The sequence below is a fragment of the Myotis yumanensis genome, unplaced genomic scaffold, assembly GCF_028538775.1.
Source record: "Myotis yumanensis isolate MYYU_CA2020_CCGP unplaced genomic scaffold, mMyoYum1.0.hap1 SCAF_8, whole genome shotgun sequence".
NCBI lineage: Eukaryota > Metazoa > Chordata > Mammalia > Chiroptera > Vespertilionidae > Myotis > Myotis yumanensis.
The window spans coordinates 76602479-76624846 of NW_027223759.1; the positions used below are offsets into that span (position 1 = coordinate 76602479).

The 22368-nt window shown below is 44.2% G+C and overlaps 1 protein-coding gene across 2 annotated transcripts in view; it reads right to left on the reverse strand.

Annotated features, from left to right (window-relative positions):
- MGAT5 (alpha-1,6-mannosylglycoprotein 6-beta-N-acetylglucosaminyltransferase) overlaps positions 1 to 22368 on the reverse strand; it is a 360895-nt gene that overhangs the window by 143705 nt on the left and 194822 nt on the right. For both annotated transcript variants that reach the window (XM_070423098.1, XM_070423097.1), the window contains exons 4-5: positions 2027 to 2103; positions 1248 to 1337 (exon numbers count right to left, since the gene is read on the reverse strand). In XM_070423098.1, coding sequence (XP_070279199.1) covers positions 1248 to 1337; positions 2027 to 2103 — 167 coding nt within the window. The remainder of the gene's footprint in view (positions 1 to 1247; positions 1338 to 2026; positions 2104 to 22368) is intronic.

Here is a 22368-nt window from a genome sequence, read left to right on the forward strand (position 1 = left end):
AGTAAATGATGGGGCTGGAAAGGAATAGAAAACTACTGCTTAATGGGCACAGTTTCATGTTTGCAAGATGGAGGGTTCTGGAGGTGGATGGATGGTGGTGATGGCTGCTGGGCAATATGAATGTATTCAATGTACACTTAATGGTTTAGGATATTACATGCATTTTACTGCATTTCTTTTAATGAGGAAAAAAATTAGTTATCTAAAGCTGCTTTTCCCTCAAAGAAAAAAAAGTAATCCTCCTAGGGCCGTGGTCGGCAAACTGAGGCTTGCGAGCCACATGCGGCTCTTTGGCCCCTTGAGTGTGGCTCTTCCTAAGCCTTAGGAGTACCCTAATTAAGTTAATAACAATGTACCTACCTATATGTGGGGAGCCGATATAGGGTTAAGCCTCGGACTGACCTGTTGGCAAGTCACAAACAGGTCTTCCGAGTTAAACAACCCAATCCGAGAGGTGGCCTCTGATTTACACGCGCTATCATTTAAAAAATAAAAAAGGGGGAATTTGCCGGAAGCCAGTCCATCCATGCTGCTTGATACAGTCGCTGCAGGGAAGAAACATCTGCACAGCATATGTTTCAAGGGACCTGGCGTATATGGTATACTGTTCTTAATATGTTTGCTCCCCTACTTAGCGCTATGTGTTTTAACCAAGGACACCTCTCCGGGAAAGGTTGTTTCCCCAGGTGGGAATTTTTCCCTGGAGTTAGGGATTAACAGGACTAAGGAAGGGAATCAGTAAAACCCCTTATCTAAGTGCCAGGCGGGTAGTTAATCACTTTAACTATGAACAACCTTGGAATGGAGATAACAAACGCCCTGACCTTTGAAATAGAATGGATAGGATTAAAATCAAATGGTATAAATACAGATGTAACAGGACAATAAAGGGAGAACCTCGCTATGCTGATCAACTGAACACTGCCTCTGTGTCGTTCCTTCTTCGCCCACTCCGTCCACACCTTTGGGGAACCCCTGGACCTGCTGGGGCTGGACCCCAACACCTATATAGTTTAAGTTTAAAAAATTTGGCTCTCAAAAGAAATTTCAATCGTTGAACTGTTGATATTTGGCTCTGTTGACTAATGAGTTTGCCGACCACTGTCCTAGGGGGCAGAGGAAAGTAATGAAGAAAGAAATCACAGGTCTATCATGTAAAAACATTAGCTGTTTTCAAGCTCTTCGAATTCCGGGCGTGGCTGCACAATCTGTTAACCACATCCATCCACCCCTCCTAAGCCACTCACCTCACTGAGGTAAATAAAAAAGGAGCAGGTGGACCCATCCACTCCGTAGTCTGCGTAGCAGGGATCCGAGCGCCACATATCTTTCATCCACTGAAACAACAAGAGCCAGGTAAGAACACCTCTGAATGGCCCGTTCCTGGTGACCCGCCCACCTGCTGATAGAGGAGAGGGCATAGGTATGGCTCGAGCTGTGGCCTAAGCTCAGTCGCTTAGCTGAGGTCAGGATGACAGACGCTGAGTGGGTGTGGGAGTCCCAAAAGGAGACCATGTGAACATTTCTGGGGTTTGGTCTCCCCCTCCTAACTGTACTCTGGAACCGAAACTTTTCTCTGGGAACCACTGAGCAGGGGAGTGGTCTCCCCAAGGACAGGCCATATAAACAAGGTTTTTAAAAATGTTAAGATCATGGTCAAGTATCTCTGGGTATTCAATTGCAAATGCAAATATGACGTTTAAATGACAACCTGGAGACCTCAGAAGTGCGGCCCCAGGGATGGGAGAGAGATCACCCGCTGGAACCTGGGGACATGAGGAAAGGCTGCTTCAAAGACACAGAAGGGGACCAAGCTGGTCCAGGCTCTTTCAGTCTGACCAGTTAGAGCCACTGTTGACTACTCCCATGGAGTTGGCACAGCAGGGAAGAGTTGCCATGGCCACAGCCCCAAACAAACAGGACTGCAGCAGCCCTTACATGACTCCCTTAAAGGGCTCGCTCTCCCTTTAAGGAAGGGCATGCAAAATGAGGATGATGGAAATAAATACACATCACTTGACCTTACCTTGATTTTCCCCTCACAGTGGGGGTAGCCATCCATAGGAGGCAATACACATTTTTCTTGAGCTCCATTAATGATATCTGTAAAGGATGAAAAAGAACAAAGGATACCATGAAGTTTATGAAAAACAAGCCTAACATCCATGCTGTGACCCATGTAACCTCCAGTTGGCAACAGGTCTGACCTGACCTGAGGAGGCCCACCTACAGCTGACCAGAAACCTATGATGTGTGTGGCCCAACTTGGAAGGGTGAGCTACACCAGTGGTCGGCAAACTGCGGCTCGGCAAACTGCGGCTCGTGAGTCACATGCGGCTCTTTGGTCCCTTGAGTGCGGCTCTTCCACAAAATACCAACTTCTGTGCATGGGCCACGAAGTTTCAATCGCACTGAATGTAGTATTTTGTGGTATTTTGTGGAAGAGCCACACTCAAGGGGCCAAAGAGCCGCATGTGGCTCACGAGCCGCAGTTTGCCGACCACGGAGCTACACCAACCAGAGGGGCTGCTTGGAATCTGCAAGTGGGAAACTGAGGAACCAAAGAAATAGGGAGCAGGAAACACAGCCATGGGCCCCACCAGGTGATGCAGACAAACTGAGGTAATGAGCAGCTTCATGAAAATGGGTGCTCGAGCAGAGGCAGCCAGCAGGAGAGAGGTGAGCAGAACCCATGTGGGGGGAGCAGAGAGCCCTGAGACACGTCTGTGATGTAGAGCCTCTTATGGACCCAGTCCTTAAATTGCCTCTAAGATCTCCTTACTGCTTCAAATATTTCCTCACCACAAGCTCCCTTTCTACTAGCTAGCCCAAGTGCATTCCTATTCCTTGTAACTACAGAGTAAGAATAAAAAGAATGCCTTTAAGAAGCTTTCCGTTTAGTGGTGAACAACAGATGAATAATTAAACAGCTGAGCAGCATGATAGACACCATGCTCAGGTAGGGCAAGGGCAGGACGCCCACCCCGCCCTCTAAGGGTCAAAGAAGGCTTCCTGGGTCCAGCAGCTTGGCTGAGGTGTGAAGATGAAGTAGTAGCAAGTCAGGTAGGGACAAGGTAGAGATGGTGATCAGGCACCAAGGTGGTTCCAAACACAGGGGCCACCCTGATGGAATGACAATGTGAGGTACGGGGAGGTCAGACAGGACAAGCGGGCAGGGCCCAAATCGGAAGGCCTCAGCACCAAGATCGGGACCCTGGTCCCTGTGCCAAGGGTGTGACAGAAAGGCTTTGAGGAGGAAATGGTGGGGTCAGACTTTTGTGTAGGAATGACCACTTTAGCAGGACAGCCCTAAACCTACACGCTTCTCTTTTTGGACCTACTATATTTTCCAGAACTGCAGGGAAAATGTCACCATTCCTTATGCTGACAGTATTCCATCTACAAAAAGTACTCATGATAAATTAGATCCCAAGCCACAATACCATTTGACAATGGTGCACAAGTGGTGTTGGTGGCTGCTGGGGCTGAAAGGGGGGTTTTGGTGGTAATCTCTCCCTTGAAAACCAGTTCTTTTGATAGTCTGAAGGAGAGATTTTTTTTAGCTCTTGATTCAGTGTTTTCAATGAGCATTCCACTTGCTAAGAAGGATGACTAGAACATAACACCAAAATCCTCCTTATCATAGATTGGAGGCAGTGCCATTTAACAGTCAATATGGAAGGTACTTAGCTTGTCGAAGCCCCTGTCTCCCCCATCTATAAAATCGGAATAACCATACTCTGCTTCACCCAGCTCCCATTTACTAAGTTAACACTCAAAAAGTCCGGCACTGCTGACAACTGGTACACAGACCAGAGCCCACACTTAGAAGCTGGCATTTGCTACACAATCGGACACAACTTTCATTCACCACATGCAGGAAAACGTATTTCCAGTGCACAGTCACTCTGGAAGCACTCTCTCTCTCACTTACACATAAGGGAACCGCTGGCTCCAGAATCCATTTATATAATAGCTGGTCTCACCAAAGGATAGGACGCTTCTCCATACCTACTGCACCTATCACTAGCTTTAATTCGATTTTTCTGTGACACATTTACGAAGCAAAGCAGCAGCAGAGGTCCCAAGGAATGAAGCCGGGTCTAGAACAGCTGGGAGCGGGCAATCAGACATTTAAGGAGACACTTAGGTAAGATGCCCCCTTTATCTACATGCTCTCCCAGTCCCGATATTCAGAGCCAGAAGTCCACAAAACTAGAAGCTGCTGAGTTGGAGGTGTGACGTGTGGGGTGAAGAGAAATTACCGGGGGGGGGGGGGGGGGGGGAGTAGAAGGGACGAACAGGTCCATGAAGGTAAGCAAGCAAAGCATATCTGCCGACAGTGTGTGCCCTCCTCATCAGGAGTCATGTCAAGGGTAAGCAAACATTGCCCGTGAAGGACCAGATGGTAAGTATATGAGGCTCCGCAGGCCACACGGTCTGTCACAGCCACCCACTCTGGCTTGTACCAGGAAGGCAGCCACCGATGATGGGAAAGAACTAGCCTGGCTGTGAACCAACAAAGCTGGACTCACAAAAGCAGGCACAGACCCCCGTGTCTGCTCTGCCGAGAGTTCCACAATGAGGAGCCTCATTTCTGCTAAGTCCTGTTGAAAGGGCCTTTTCTAGGAAACCTGTTGGCATCCTCTGCCAGGAATGCCCTTCCTCTCACGCTGTGTGCCCTCCACCCTGCTGCACCCAGCCAGAGCCTTCCTGCTGTAAGCCTTGCTCCACACCACCTGGGAAGAAGCAGTCCTACCCTCCTTCCCATGCCCAGTAAGGGCTTGGTACTGCCCTCCTAACATCTCCCCTGGCTGTAACAAGGGGAAATGTTCTCTTCATTTGCCCATCGCCCCTCCTTGAGGACTGTATGGGAAGGTAATGCCCTTCTGCTCCTCCCCCAGGCACTGGGTAAGTACTGCTTGGCGGAATAAACAACCCCTGCTCCACCGGCACCCTGGGCCTGACCCTGCTCAGGGAGAACTGGGTGGAGACCTATGCAAGAACAGGGCTCTTACTGCTCCTCCACTGGCAGCGTGTCAACGTATCCAACAGGGTCTCCTGTGCAAGTCCACTCTCTTATGATGAATTTTCTATTTAGTTCCACAGTGATGGGTGTGAATAGACAATGACTTCCACAAGCTCGGTTTACAGGTTTGAGGCTCTGCTGTAGGAGAGATCTGTGAACGGGAGAAGCAGGCAGTGTCCGCCTTCCCGGCGAGGGCAGAGCTGCTAGGAGTCCCACAACTGGTGGCCTGACAGGATGCTCCCCAACTCCCAGCACCTCTCAGAGAACAGCTCCCCATGTTGTTTTCATCACAACAATAAAGACTCAACAAATTATGTTCTTATTAGTTTGTGTCCACAGAGCACTGTCCCACCTGTGGAAGAGCCTCTGATGCATACTAGTAAATTTGGTTAAAAACCAAAAATTCAGGTTCATGTCATTGCTTTTCAGGAGCGATTTAGCTTCCTGTACACAGGCTTCTTGAACAGGAGGAGATGGGATTCTGCAAGACAAGTTACTAGGATCTTCTCCCTGCTATTCACCCAGAGCTCTATAGCATCCTAGTTTTTCTTTTTTAACAGTGAAAGGGCATGGGGGGGGGGGGGCGGCACAGGGAGGGGGTAAACCATGAGGCTCAGTTCTGACTACTTTCTGGGTTCAGTTTCACCCCTCACTCACCCACAATGGCAACTTGCACCAAGAACTTCACTTGGGTACTGATTCTACAGTATTGTCAACCAGGCATTACCTGAACGACAGATGACCTAGATAGGAAAATCCTGTTGTTTAATCTATCACCAATACCACACACTGTAGGAGGGCACAAACCCTGGGTTTAATCCAAGAGGACACATTTCCTGTTCCCCACAATGCCTGCTTCTGGAAGGACACGTGCACGGCAGGAGCAGGCACAGCAGTCGTGTGTGCAACAGATCCACAGCAGCGCTCCTGTCCAGTGTGGAGCCAGACTCTCCAACAGCCCTAAGGTCTGCACATACACTGAGACACATACAGAGAGAGACAACAGCATGGCAAACACATACCAGGAAGCCACGGAGACAAAGAGAGATGGAATCAGACACACAGTTTTCTTACTTGTGCTTTTCTCTGCCTCTAAGGAAGGAAGGAAAGTGGGGACAGAGGAGGGCAGGAAGGGCAGAGGTGATGGGGTCTCAGAGGGGCAGTGAGAACAGAAAGGGTGATACAGGAAAGGAAGTGGCCCAGCCCATCTGGCTCAGTAGTTGAGCATCAACCTATGAACCAGGAGGTCACAGTTCGATTCCTGGTCAGGGCACATCTTGGATTGCAGGCTCCATCCCCAGTGGGAGGTGTGCAGGAGGCAGCCAATCAATGATCCTCTATCATCATTGATGCTTCTGTCTCTCTCTCCCTCTCCTTCCTCTCTGAAATCAATAAACAACAAAAACAGAAAGGAAGGTGAACGATGAAAACCTCCCTCAATAAATCACCTGCCTTTCTGAAGTGCTGTTACATACACTGTCACACTGTACACTAACCACATCCTCCTGAAAAAAGAAGATAGTTAACTATCTTATAGTTGGAAAAGAGAAACTTTAAAATCCTCAGCATCTACTTTCAAACTCAGCCTGCAGTCACTGGGAACATCCCTCCAAAGCCTGCTGCTTGCCATGTGCTAAAATGTCAGCGCTGTACCCTTGAAAGACAAGGTCTGTACCCACAAAGTGCTCACCACACGGTGCTGGAGGTGGGAACACATACAACAGAGCGAGGCCCACGTCAGCAGACCCCTCCCCATGCACGGCGTTCGGGACGGCAGGACAGCCATCCTCAGTGCAATTGCCCAGTACCCAAAACAGCACCTGGCACACTGGGGACTTCATCTATATATATAAAGAGCCAGGAGCCATCGCAACTGAACAGATGACCGAATGGACGACCGAACAGGCTGAGTGGGGTGACAAGGCCGGCAGGGGGGTTAGTGAGGGTTGACCAAATGACTGAACAGCAGGCTGTGTGGGGCAACCAGGCTGGCAGGGGGGGCAATGAGGGATGATCAAACGACTGAGCAATAGGCTGAGTGGGGTGACCAGGCCGTCAAGGGGGTGAGGGACGACCAAATGACTGAATAGCAGGCTGCGTGGGGCGACCAGACTGGCAGGGGAGTTAGTGAGGGACGACCAAATGACTGAACAGCAGGCTGTGTGGGGCGACCAGGCCGGCAGGGGGGCAGTGAGGGGTGACCAGGCCAGCAGAGGGGTGCAGTTAGGGGCAACCAGGCCTGTGGGGGCAGGCAGTTGGGGGCAACCAGATTGGCGGGGGGGGGGGGGTCAGTTAGGGGCAACCAGGCCAGCAGGCAGAGGCGGTTAGGGGTGATCAGGCTGGCAAGGGGGCCAGTAGGGGCGATCAGGCAGGCAGGCAGGTGAGCAATTAGGAGCCAGTGGTCCCGGATTGTGAGAGGTATGTCCGACTGCCGGTTTAGGCCCAATCCTGAGGCCTAAAGGGGTCCTGGATTGGAGAGGGTGCAGGCTGGGCTGAGAGGATGTCTTCCCCCCCCATTGCACGAATTTCATGCACTGGGCCTCTAGTATGTTTATAAAAAGAGACTCCAACAAAACGTGGCTGGCAGTCAGGTGTCCCCTGCAATCCCTATCCTACCAAGAGGGAGATGAAGCAGTGCTTGTAAGCGAGCCCCACACAGAAGACAGCTATTTCAGAGTGAAAGCTGACCCTGCCAAGACAGCCTCCCTTGCCAAGGCTCACCTTTCTGTACATTAATTACAGCAAAGGTAACAAGTGTATGAAATGGCACTTCTTTATAAGACTTGTAGAACACTGTACCAATGACTTTTTATTTAGAACTGAACAGGCATCTGATAGGTTAAGGGTGTCTGATTCCCTCATCACCACTATTTTAAAGAGGTGGTGGGAGGGAAGTAGTTAAAAAAATCTCAGAAATCTCAAAAAACAGGACCGCCTGTCTACTCCAGTAAGTTTTAGGAAACTGAGTTCAGTCTCCTCACCCAACTCCTTTGCCAACAGTGAAGATAACCATCTTCCTCAATGAGGGTTCAATTAAACCCAAAGGCAACCCACATATTTCCTCTCAGAAGATAAAGGGTCCAGCAATTCTGTTTTGTGTGTAGGACAAGGTGGCGTTTCCCTGGGAACACCTGAAAGGAACATGCAGGCCCGGTTACCAGATGGCCCCTGGGAGCGCCCACGGGAGCCCACCCCAGTCCCAGGTTCCCACACCAGCTGGGAACTGACTCAGTCTCTGCGCTCGGCCTGGACCCTGAGCTCCCCTAGCACCTGCATCAGCTGGGCTGGTGTCGGGAGTTAATCACAATAAATCGGACAGAAATCAGCCCTGGTGAAATATAGGCTCCCGTTAAAAATGAGCTTACCAGCCATCCTCAGCTTGGCCGCTACTCACTAAGGGCCACTTTAAATTGGCGGTATGAAAAAGATGATTTAATTTCTATAACTGAGTCAAGCACACATGTCCCAGTGTCAGGGCCCACCAATGGAGCTAGGGAGCCACGTCGGTCTGGCAATGGGTGAGACCCACTCACAGACCCAGGGATGCATACTGGGCACCTTGAAAAGAGTTGTTTGTATTTCATAGTTTTTGTTTTGTTTTAACCTAAGAAGCTGGAGATGCAATCATTGTACCAAAATTGTTTAGAGCTGCCAGGGACTTCTGAAGCCATATTAGTAAACCATTCATTTTTCCTGATTCATAAAATCAAGGCTTAGAGACACGAAGTGCCTCGCTCACTCACTGATCAGGCAAAATTCCTTAAGTGCCTTCCGTGTACAAAGCATTCTACAAGTTAACACCAGGCTTCTGTCTTCTGAGTCAAGATTATTTCCACTACACGGTCTCTAGGTATTAAAAGGCACACCGCTACCGTCACCACCTCCATGTACTGCACTGGAGGTCTGGCTTACCAACAATGAAGAATGAAATGACAAATTCTCATTCCTCACTAAACAAGCACCTCCAAAGGCTTCTGCACTTGTTATAAACTTGGAGCTGCAGTACTGCCCACGGACAAATACGGCCATAAAGGAAGTCAGCAAGAAAGGCACAGTCAATGTACGTGGTTTCACAATTATGCACAACTTTTCAAGAATGAAACTGATGTATAAAAAGAATGAAGTTGTAAGGATTGCCACAAACACAATGCCTAGGATAATCAATGTCATAAAATTTCAAATCACAGTAATAGTCAAATAACCTTAGATTATTTATGCTTTCCTTACCCTCTGTCATTTACTTATTTTTATTTTTTTTTGCAGAGGGTATGACAAAGGAAAGCATACATAATCTAATATTAATAAGCCAGCATTAGTAAGGTTTTTCTTTTGTCGGTAGACTAGAATTAAAAAGAGGACCTACGATTAAGATTCTCAGTAGAAGGGCAGAGTCCATAAGAATGTTGTATACACACAGACACCTCTCCATTCTGATAAACCCCCAGGCACTACTATTAATAAAAGCATGTAAGAGTTTCAGGAATGTTCAAGCAGGAAGGTTGGTCATCTCACACCTAGACACACACAAGTGCAGCAGGTAGAAAATGGGTGGGGTTAAATATCTGCTGCAGACATAAAAAACACACACAAGAAAACCTTACCGTCATTAGTCATCAGGGAAACGCAAATCAAAATAATAATGAGATACAACTTCACCCAGTGAAAGGGCTACGATAAAAATTCAGGTACTAACAAGCACTGGCAATGATGTGAAGAAATCAGAACCCTTAAATACTGTTGGTAGGAATATAAAATGGTGCAGCTATTTTGGAAAACAGTTTAGCACTTCCCTAAAAAGTTAAACAATTACCATCTGAACCAGCAATTCCAATCCTAGGTATACACTCAAGAAAATGCAAAACTATGTCAGCACAAAAGTTCACAGTAGCATTATTCCTAAGGGCCAAAAGTTGAACAACGGAAACAATCCAAAATTTCATCACTGGTGAATAGACAAAACGTGATCTATCCGCACAATGAAATATTATCCAGCCATAAAAAGGAATGAAGTACTGATTCATGCTACAACATGGATGAACCATTAAGAAATTAATTTAAGTGAAAAAGGCAGTAACAAAAGACCACATATTACACGAAATGTCCAGAACAGGCAAATCTATAAAGACAGAAGTAGATTAGTGGTTGTTTAGGACTAGGGAAAAGGGAGGCTGGAAGGAAGGTAATGATAGTTAATAGGTACGGAACTTCTTTTTGAGGAGATAAAAATGTCCTAAAATCGATTGTGGTAATGGTTGCACAACTGTGTGAATATACTTAAAGCTACTGAATTATACACTTTGGATAAATAAATTGTATGGTATGCAAATTATATATCTCAATAAAGCCATAACCAAAAAAATAAAAACCCCCACAGAAAACCTTGTCACTGGTTCATTCAACAAATACTGCACCTAAATGAGCATCTGCAAACAGTGTGTAGATAAAACAGGTGAAGGGATTAAGAGGTATAAACTACTAGTTTTAAAACAAATAAGTCATGGGATGTAATATAGAGCATAGGGAATATAGTCAATAATCTTATATAGTAAAAGCCTAGGTGGCATCACGTGCGACATCGCCACAAGATAGCCATCACAAGATGGCCGGCAGGTGAGGGCAGTTGGGAGCGATCGGGCCGGCAGGGGAGGGCAGTTGTGGGCAAACAGGCCAGCAGGGGAGGGCAGTTGTGGGCGACCAGGCTGGCAGGGGAGGGCAGCTGGGGGCGACCAGGCCTGAAGGGGAGGGCAGTTAGGGGTGACCAGGACTGCAGAGGAGGGCAGTTAGATGAGGCCAGGACTGCAGGGGAGGGCAGTTGGAGGCGATCAGGTCAGCAGGGGAGCAATTAGGCATCAATCAGGCCAGCAGGGGAAGACAGATGGGGACGATCAGGCTGGCAGGCAGAAGTGGTTAGGGGCAATCAGGCAGGCAGGCAGGCAGGCAGGCGAGCGGTTAGGAGCCAGCAGTCCTGGATTGTGAGAGGGATGTCTGACTGCCAATTTAGGCCCGATCCCTGTGGGACATTCCCCAAGGGGTCCCAGATTGGAGAGGGTACAAGCTGGGCTGAGGGACACCCTCCCCCCCACCCTATCCCCCGTGCACGAATTTCATGCACCAGGCCTCTAGTATTATAATAACTTTTGTGGTGACAGATAGTAACTAGACTTATCGTGGGGAACATTTCATGATGTACATCATCACTATGATGTACACCTAAAACTAATATGGTCTCCAGTTATGATAAATAGACATACCAGTCATTAAGCAGGAAGAATGCTAATTTTATACATCAACAAGGGAAAAAGTTTACCATTGCCATATTTCCAGAAAATATATATATACATATATATTTCTGTACATAATATTTTGTAAAATATGTTTTTACTGACTTTAGAGAGAGTGGAAGGGAGAGAGAAAGAGAGAGAGAAACACTGATGAGAGAGAAATATCCATCGGCTGCCTTCTGCATGCCCCCTACTGGGGATCGAGCCCACAATCCGGGCATGTGCACTGACAGGGAATCGAACCCGAGTCTTCTTGGTGCATGGGATGACATTCAACCAACTGTGCCACACCTACCAGGGATGTATATAATGTTTTTAAAAATAATATACAGTATTGACACATTCTGACGCATCCTCAGTGGTCAATTTAGATTTAAGAAAATATTCTGAGAAGTAGGTGGCAGACATTAAAAATTCATGATTATACCTGCAAAACTATATCATATTCTCACGTTAGGAGCCTGAGGAAATTTTTACACATGTTCTCCTCTCCATAAGCAAGGTAGGGCACAGCCTTTCCCAACTCCCCTCTCCTCCATGCAGAAAGGGACAGAAGCACTATGTAGCTGTCTTACTATAACAATGAGGAGTCCTGAAACCTGGAGCACACACATCTTCACTCCCTCAAACAACAAGGGGTTCAATTTTTCTTCTAAAACTCAGTTGAGTTAAGCACAGCTCACATATTTCTGTCCATTCTTATCAAACTGTCAGAGGTGCTTGTGCTGTGGTTGAATCTTAAGGAAATTAGAGAAATATATACAGAGTGAGTGAGTGAGTGTGAGTGTGTGTGAGTGTGTGTGTGTATGTGTTCCTTTCTTGAAACAGAAGAAGAAAAGAAAGAAATATGGAATCAATAACTGTACAAGGCAGGCTCTATCCCCAAGCTATTTTCATTGTGCAAACTGCCAAGAATAGCTGTTATCACACAATGCTGTTTTGAATCACCTGTCACAAGCCTTTATGCAGCTGCAGGTAAAGGACAGGGATTCTAACAGGCCACCCAGACATCTCCAGGTGGTGAGCAAGTGCTTTGATCACTCTCTTAATAGCGATCAAGATAAATTTTTGTTTTCACTCTCATATGAACTGTGTTTTTCATTTTGTTGTATTGGCTTGCTTACAGCCTCCCCCCTCCCTTTTCTAGCATGGAAAAATAAACTGTAAGTTAATTTATAATTAAGATGACACCCTGATAATACGTTTTTGGTACTAGAAAAAGAAGTAGAGTGAGAACAAAAAATAAAGCTGGTGGCATAGAATATAAAGAACACCCAAAGTACACCAAGCCCAAGTACAGCAAGCATACGTTTGAAGAAAGGCTGAGAGCTACGTAATTTTTAGGTCTCATTTGATTTACCCAGAGTTGCATCAAATCTGCAAGCCCACTGGCATAAAACATACATGCTATGCCTGCTAGGTATATCCTTGGCTAGGAATGTCTCTCAAAACCCAGGTTGCCTTGTAACTTAACTCCTTTTATCTCTTCTAGCCCTTCCTGTGAAAAGAAAACATGCCTGGAATTAAGACATTTGGACCCTGGTATCAGCTTGTGAGGTTGAGTGAGTAATGTGCATATTCCTAAATGATAAGTTTACCCTGGGATGCTACTCATCTACTCAACAGAAAAGGCTAGCAAATGTATGAATGCAAGTTCCTGATAGTATGAAACACAACAGTTTTCAAAAGCCTGGGCATTTGTTTATGGAAGGGGCCTGTTCCTAGACCAGGCTTTGGTTTTAGAGTCAGATCCTGAGGGCTCTGATCCTGGGGGTGGAGTTACTACCTGAAGGTCTTCACCAGATACCATTCCACCGTGTTAGTATCCAGAACACACTGCCTCTCACTCCTCCCCAGCCACGCGGTCCAGGGCAGACGGAGAACTGTCGCTAAAAACTCACTCTCCTTGTCAACCAAGAAATGGTTATTGTGTCAAAAGCAAGGAAGAGCTGGTATACATACCAAAAGGCAGGAGAAAGTCGAAGCTGTGGTAAGAAATAACCCAGATTGTTGACCAGGGCAGACTGCTGAAGTGCACTACTTGTGTGAGAGCTATGTGATTAATTTAACATGGGGTTTTTTATCAATCAAAGCTGAGAAATTATACAATGGCAATGGCAGAGAAGCTCATACTGGAATGGTCTTCCCACAGATAATACTGACAATAAGACAATGGCTTCTGGGAGGAGGGAGGTTTAAGTAGAAGGTAAGCAAAATGCTACAAACTTAGAATTAAGTTTGGGCAATTAGGATGGCTAGAAATGGAAGAAGGATATCTCCAGAAAGTGGGAGCCAGAGAAGGGAAACCCCTAAATCTTCATATAAACTGCCTTAAAATCCTTGAATGACCCCATAACTAAGCATTTTTAGGGGAGACTCCAAGGACTCTAAAGGTGTTCAGAGATTCAGCTATTGCTCACTGTGGGGGAGTTAGAGTTTGCATCCTGACAAGTCAAAGGGATTTGGTTAACATTTTGACTTTACACTAAAATCCCAGAAAGGTCTTGCATCAGTCCCCAGGTCTTAAGATTTCCTAAGACTAGTGTGGAAACTTAAACAATCACATCCAACAAACGATAAAATCACGTCTTCATAAGTTGAAGATGTTTAAGCCAGTAATTTAACTGTCTACTAGAACCAAAATCAACACTCTTCAGAGGAAGATAACAGAATACACACATTATACAAATATAGTATTATAATGTCCAATATAAAATAAAGAATTACTAGACATGTGGAAAAACAGAAAAAATGTGAACCAAAATCAAGAAAATGAATAAACACAAATACATCCCAAAATGATGTAAATGTTGAAATTGACAAATATTTTAAAGAGTTATTATAAATATGATTAAAGAAAAGGAAAGGACAATTTAACAAAACAAAAGAAATTCCATAACTAAAAGTTTGTCAACTAAAATGAAAAATCCACAGAATAGAGTTGACAACAGTTTGGAGATGGCAGAAGAAAGAATCAGAGAACTTGAAAAAATGAAAATTATTCAATCCGCAAAACAGAGACAATAAAAATAAATATTGAGGAGGAAAAATGAGCAGAGCCTCAGTGACCTGTGGGACAACATCGGGTGAACTGTAGATGAAGTGGTCCCCAGAGATAAAAAAAAAAAAAAAAAGAACACGGAGAAGAAAAGTACTTGAAATAATAGCCAAAACTTTCCAAATTTGAAGAACATTAACTTCAGATCCAGTTTCTCAGTGAACCAGAAGCCAGATAAATACAAAGACAATTACATTTATCATAGTCTAACTGCTAAAAGCCAAAGATAAAGAGCTAATGTTGAAAGCAGCCAGAGAAACATCAGATACATCCCATAAGAGGGTACAAAAATAGAAATACCACCAAATTTCTCATCAGAAAAAGATGAAAGCTAGAAAACAAACAAACAAACAAAAAGTCTCTTTTAAGTGTTAAAGGAAAACTGTGGTCAATCCAGAATTCTCTACCAGATTCTGTACCTTAAATAATTTCTGCCCCCAAAAGCCATTTTCAGATAAGGAATGAAGAGAGAATTCGCCACCATCAGACTTACATGGCAAGAAAAAAATAAAGTTCATTGCGATGAAAGAAAAATGACATCAGATGAAAACTTGGAACTATAGAAAAGAATGGAAAGCATCGGAAATATTAATATACAGGTAAATATAAAAGACTATTGTTTTTTCCTTCCTTTAATTTCTTTATCAATTGACTGTCTAATGCAAAAACCATAGTAAGTTATAGTGAGGTTTAAAATATTTGTAGATGCAAGATATTTAATAACAATAGTACAAAGGATGAGTGCTTAATGAAATTAAACATGGAGTTTATAATATTATCTCTAGTAATAACTCTTAACTGTGATTTTCCCTTCTTGGCTGCATCAGACACAATAATAACAGCTTTATAGAAAGTACTAGTGGCCCAGTGCATGAAATTCGTGCATGGGGTGAAGGTCCCTCAGCCCAGCCTGCACCCTCTCCAATTGGGGACACCCCCTTAGAGAATGTCCAATCACTGGTTTAAACAGGCAGTCTGACATCCCCCTCGCAATCTGGGACCACTGGCTCCAAATTGCTCACCTGCCTGCCTGCCTGATCACCCCTAAGTGCCTCTGCCTGCCTGCCTAATCGCCCCTAGCTACCTCTGCCTGCCTGCCTGATTGTCCCTAACTGCTCTCCCCTGCCAGCCTGATCTCACCCCAACTGCTCTCCTCTGCCAGCCTGATCTCGCCCTCAACTGACCTCCCCTACTGGCCTGATCTTGCCCCCAACTGCCCTCCCCTGCTGGCCTGACCACCCCTAACTGCCTCTGCCTCAGCCCCCACCACCATGGCTTCGTCCGGAAGGAAGTCGGACATCCGGAAGATAGCCTGTTGACTTGGTCTAATTAGCATATTACCCTTTTATTAGTATAGATTAAACTAGCTCCCACAACTGTGCAAGGTTAAAACCCTATAACAAATCCTTTAATACACACAAGTGCATGTGTGCATGTGCACTCACGTGCAAACACACACACAAATTCCTTCCTAGTGGTTCTACTTCTCTGACTGAATACTGACAGAGACAAATTAAAGCCAAAACTGGTTGTTTGAAAAGATGAATACAATTTATAACCCCCCTAGCAAGAGTGATCAAGAAAAAGAAAATATAAATGAGCAATATTAGGAACTGATATAGGATGTCACTAAAAATCCTATAGATGCTGAAAGAATAACAGAAGATTATGAACAATTTATGGCAACATGGTCTATAATTTGGAAGAAATGATTGGCTGATGTATTTCTGGCAGCATTATTCATAACAGTCCCAAACTGGAAATGACTCATATGTCCATTATCAGAAAAAGAAATAAATCTATTATGCTAATTTCATAAAACAGAATACTCTTCTGTGATTAAAAAATAAAACAAAACAAAAATGATATGTGTAACACCATGGATGAAGCTCAAAAATGTTATGCTGAGAAAAAGAAGCCAGACACACAAAAATGTTTATCCTGTATGATTTCATTTTTATGAAACTCAAGAATAGGCAAAATTAATCTATGGTGATAGAAATCAGAACAATGATTGCCCATGGGGGATGGAGGCTCTGTAAGGAGGCAGGAGGGAATAGTCTGGGGTGATGGATATGCTCTGTACCTTGCCTGCGGTGCGGCTTTTATGGATATACACATTCATCAAAACTCATCAAACGCTACATTTCAAATCTGTGCCTTGCATTATATGTAATTTCACTCTTACATAAAAATTAAGCTAAGTTGCTTTAAAAATGCTTTCTCTATGCTTTAGGAATACAGATGAGGGAACATTATTTCCCTTGCTAATCTCCATTTGTTATTCCTTTGCCAACCACCTTGATGGAAATACTTATTCTCCAATAAGCTCCTAGACATCGTAATGCACCTCCAATAATAGTCCCTTCAATTGCTCCAGTGTCACACGTTTCACTGTGGGCTGACCACGCAAAGGGCTCTCTCAGTTTAGATTGGCTACAAAAGCACAGCGAGAATGGATGTTTAATCTATATTCCTGAAATTACAAATCTCGAAGTCAAGTACAATTTGCTGGTTACGTGTTTTTCTTGGTCGCTGACTCTATCTAGGCATCCTTTATCTGGAGTAGATTAATTCACTGTGTTTTTACAGTGCTCCGCTGAAAGCTGAAGAGGGGCATAAGTGACAGCCTGTGCTCTAAAATGTAACTGCACGGGGGCAGAAAGAGTGGGCAGTCCCAGGACATAATTCACCTGCACACAACACAGGAGAGGCTGTGATCCACTCCTCCCAGTCTGTGGGCTTTGATGGAAATCACTTAACTTCAATTAACAATATGTAACCCTGTTTCTCAGCCTACATATAGGATGTGGCTTTCTGCCTCTCATACTAAGCTGCGAAATCAGTAATGAAAGGAGAAAATGGTCTAAGCGAGGGGAACAGGAGGAGTACTTAGAAATATTTCATTTCTTAGCATCAGGCAGAGTCATAAACCAGAGCTTTGGTCAGAGAATGGCTGCTTCTTGTGCAAGTTACAGTGAACAACCATCACTGTAAGGAATGAATCTCACTTTACTTCCATTCTGTTTACTGGAACACAGAAACTAATCTAATAGCACCCTCTGCCACAGCACTGCGGAACAAAGAGTAATGACTCATGATTTCCATAATGACAGGACAAACTGCAGGATATGAGCTTGGAGTAAGAGTTCCCTGTAAGTTCAGCACCAGGCAAAGGGAAGACCAGGGAGGAGCTTGTGGGGAAGGCTGAAATGCAGAAGGTCCTCATGCAGACACACTCCATTTAAAAGAACAAGATCAAAGAACTCCAAAACCTTAAATATAAATCTCCTTTTCACTTCTCAACTTAATGAAGGTCATGTAAATAGATTTCAACATTGTAGCCAGCCTTCAGGTCCAGCTCACACTCTCCCTTACTTGTGAAACTTTGCAACAGTCTTCAGCTCAAATTGGCACCTTCAGGCTGCCTGTGAGCTTCTGCAACTGTCTTGTGTTCACTTGGTTCACTAATTGGGGTGTGTTTGTGTGAGCAAACCTGAGCATAACAAAAAATATTGCAAAATCAATAAGACTAAGTTCTGCAAGGTCAGTGACCATATATCAGCCTTCTTTTGTATTTCCCCAAAACAAAAGAAAACAAAAGCTTGCAGAAATTGACACAGATTTTGTGAATTAAAGATGGTGATAATGGTGCTGGTACCTGGAAAGATCAGATATGAACCCCAGGGGAGAAAAACAAATGACAAGCACATATGTTTCTGGGAAAGATAGAAAAATGCTGTTAGAAAGACCAAGGTAAGTATATTATTCTCTAATGAGGGCTTCTCTCTGTCAGAGGAAAGGGGGAGAATTATTTTTTAAATGTCACTCTCTTCTATTCTTCTTTTGCCTTCCTCATTCAAAGGGAAAGTAGAGTCAAAATATTTTCATGCTTTTTGTTGCTTTGAAATCATCTCGGCTTTTACATATTACATGCAACCAACCCCAATTCCAATCTGTAACTCCTATCCACTAAACACAACAGCCCCCACCACCATCACCACCCCTCCACCCCCACCCACCCCTACCGAAACCAACCCTCCCCACACAGGACCACCACCTACCACCTACTGCCAACCACACAAACAACCCCTTTCCTGATTCCCAGCCTAGACTCAGTTCTTTGGTAAACTTCTGATCACATCTAATCAAAACAGACTCCAAGGGCTCAACCATACTTATCTGTGGTCCTGAATTTATGTCATATTGAAAATAGCTTCTAACACCTAGAAACTCAGATCTATATCTGGACATTAAATTTTGATAAACAAGGATTTGTAACAATTTTATTTTAATGAAGTCCAATTCTCCTTATAAATAGCTCCTTCAATTATCTGATCACTCTGAGGGCTGGAAAAAAAATGACTTTCTACAAATAGAAATAATATTCTAACTCCTAAGTTCTCAACTATATTGTTTATACAAAGAATTCAATATTAACATAAAAAGATACATTCATTCATACTCTAAGAGAATTGCTAACATGATCTTAAATAATTAGGCTAAACAGAAAACAAAACAAGACTTAAGGACTTAGTAGTTTTTCTGTTAATAACCTATGCTATTTTCTCTAAAATTTGTTGTTTGTTAATCCTCAACCAAGGATACTTTTTCTATTGATTTTTTAAAGAGAGAATGGAAGGGAGGGAGAGAGACAGTGAGATAAACATCGATGCTAAAGAGACACGTCATCTGGTTGCCTTCCACACATGCTGATAGGACCAGGATCAAGCCTGCAACCATGGTATGTGCCCTTGATCAGAATCGAACCTGCAGTCCTTCAGTCTGAGGGCTGACACTCTAACCACAGAAAAACTTGCTAGGGCTCTCTAAATTTTATTAGAAAAAATTTGAAACATACACAATGGTATGAAGAATGATATAACAAATCCCTAATCCCATCACTCAGTTTCAACAGTTAATATACACTGTTAAATATAAGTGGCAAGAATGGACAAAGATTGGCCTTTTTCTTTTTCTTAAGGGGAAAACATTCATACTTTTATTTACCTCTAGATTTGTCCTGATTTGTTGAGGAGTTTTTCATGAGTCAATGTTGACTTCTCTCAAATGATTTTCTCTATTAAAATAGTATGTAATTTCTTACTTCTGTTCTAGTAATGTTAGTGTAGTTAGATATTAATAAAGGAAAAAAATAAAGGTAATCAGACATTAAAAAGCCAAAAATAACTGGGGAGTTGAATAGGACACTGACAAGATTGCACAGGGTGAGATGCTTCCAATATGAGGCATGTAGGAACCAAGTTGGCAACCATAGAGACCTGCCAGTCTAGCCTGGGAAAGGATAGAATTGGGTAAGGGGGAAAGAACTCTGGAAGATCTAGAAAATAGATTTTTTGGGGGGGGCGGCGGGGGGAAGGGGAAGGCAGCCCCAGTCCACAAAACATTGGTAAAGTGATTGGTTAGTGATTGGTTAGTTTGAAAAAAAAAAACACATTTGGTCCTTCCCAAATCCGAGATAATATAATCCCAGCTTAACAAAGAGTGTGTCTGTCTGTCTCTCTCTCTCTCTCTCTCTTACCTGTTCTCCTTGCACATTTAGTAGCAACCATACAAGTCTAGGGCCCTTGGCACACTGCCGTGGCTCCAAAGGACTAAGCTTTAATATGGCACAGAATCTCTGGACACTGGTCATTGTTCAGAGCTTGGAGAAGACAAGGCTGGACTTTTTCCACAGTGGGACATGATGGAAATGAGACATTGGGAACCTGGGGGCAGCCTTCTATTTCCACACAAAATAAATCTTACCATGCCACAATCTCTTTTATGTGGGTCCCTGGAATGCTTTCCTTGTGGCCCCGTGAAATAACACTATTTCCACCAGTGAGAGAAATATAGTATACTAGAGGCCCGGTGCACCAGTGGGGTCCCTTGGCTTGGCCTGCAGGATCAGGCTGAAACTGGCTCTCCGACATCCCCTCAGGGGTCCCAGATTGAGGGTGCAGGCCAGGCCAAGGGACCCCACCGGACATGATCGGGGCTGGGGAGGGATGTGGGAGGTTGACCAGCCAGGCAGGGACCCTGGGAAGGCTCCACGGTGTGTCTGGCCCATCTCACTCAGTCCCGATCTGCCAGACCCCAGCAGCAAGCTAACCTACCAGTTGGAGCTTCTGCCCACGCGATAGCAACTGGTTGACCAAGTGACTATCTGCCTCCTGGTGGTCAGTGCATGTCATAGAGAGTGGTTGAGCAGTCTGGTCTTAGCATATCATTAGCATATTATGCTTTGATTGGTTAAACGGCCAACTGGATGACTGGACACTTAGCATATTAGGCTTGTATTATATAGGATTATATTAATAATTTCTAAGTGTTAAACCAACCCTGCATACCTGGGATAATTTCAATTATTCGTGATATATAATCCTTTTTACATATGTTGCTGGATTCAGGTTCCAATGTCTTAAAAATGTTTATGTCTGTGTTCATAGGAGTCCATAGTCTGTAGTTTGATTTATCTGTGATGTCTTTGTCTAGCTTTGGTGTACAGGTAACACTGGGCTCACAGAATAGGCTGGAAAGTATTCCTTCCTCCAATATTTTATGAGAAGTCTGTGAAGGACTGGTATTATTTCCTCTTTAAATATTTGATAACAGAATGCAGTAATGAAGCCATGTGAGCCCAGCCTTTTCTCTTTAGGAAGAATCCTAATTAGTAATTCAAATTCTTGTTATTGAGCTATTCAGAAGCTTTTAAGTCACTATAGATGTAATATTTTGATTTATAAGATATTTGGTCTTTATCCATGTTTCCTGGCTGACAGCTCCCAAAACCATTGGAATTTCCCAAATGTTGAGAGTGATAAAAGGTTTTTTGTTATGTTAATGAGGTGGCTTTTTGGCCTCATCCAACGGTAGGGGCTGGTTGCCAGGAGAATCAGTCATGAGATTAAATGGTTGGAACTTTCAGTCCCAGCTCCCCCCACTCCCATCTCTGGGGAGGAAAGAGGGGTTAAAGTTTGAGTTCAACTGCCAGTGACTTAGTCAATCATGACTATGAAATGAAGCTTCCATAAAAACCCAGGAAGACAGCTCATTGGTCCTCTTTTTCAGAGACCTTCCACTTTGGGGAACCAGAAAGCTTCCATGTGCCACCTCCCTGGGCTCCTAGTTCCAGGAGGGCAGGAACTCCTTTGTTTGGGACCTCACCCTATGCATCTCTTCATCTGGCTCTTGATTTGTATCCTTTATATGCTTTGTAATAAATTAGTAATCTAGTGAGTAAACAGGATTTCCTGAGTTCTGTGAGCCATACTAGAAAAGTAATCAACCCAAAGAAAGGGTCCTTAGGACCTCCAATTTGTAGCCAGAATCACAGGTAACAGTGTGGGCTTGCAACTGGTGTCTGAAGTGTGTGTGTGGTGGAGGGTGGGCAGTTTTAGAGGACTAAATCCTTAACCTGTGAAATGTGATACTATCCCTGGGTAGCTGTGTCAGAACTGAGCTGCATTCTCAGACACCCTGCTGAGTTTTCTTGTATATAATTGAGTTTCTTGATAACTGCAATCTTGAATTCTGTCATTTAAGTCATACTCTTCCAAGGCTTTGAGTTTGGTTTCTGGAGACTTTGTATTTCCTTTCTGTACTCCCAAGTTGTCTTAGGTAGTTGATGGATTGTTTCTCTGTCTGGGCATTTGAGATAGTGATCTTTTTTCATGTGTAGATACTGGTTTGCTCCTGATAATTCAGAAGATTGATAGGTAGGGTACTTTGTTTTTCCAGTAGATGGTACCATAGCATAAGTATGTTTCCTCTTACCTGCACTATCTGTACCTCTGGGATTACTGTGGAGTTGAATGACTTTGACTAATTAAGGCAAATTTGCTGGTAGGTGGCCTTTCTGTGACCAGCTCTCCTTGGTAATGATGCACCACTCCTGTGGTAGGAGGATGTGGTGGGGGTAGAGGACTGGTTGGTTGTAAGAATTCCCAGAGCTATCTCCTTTTCCCACAGTGAATTTGGCTCTTCCTGGGTGCGTG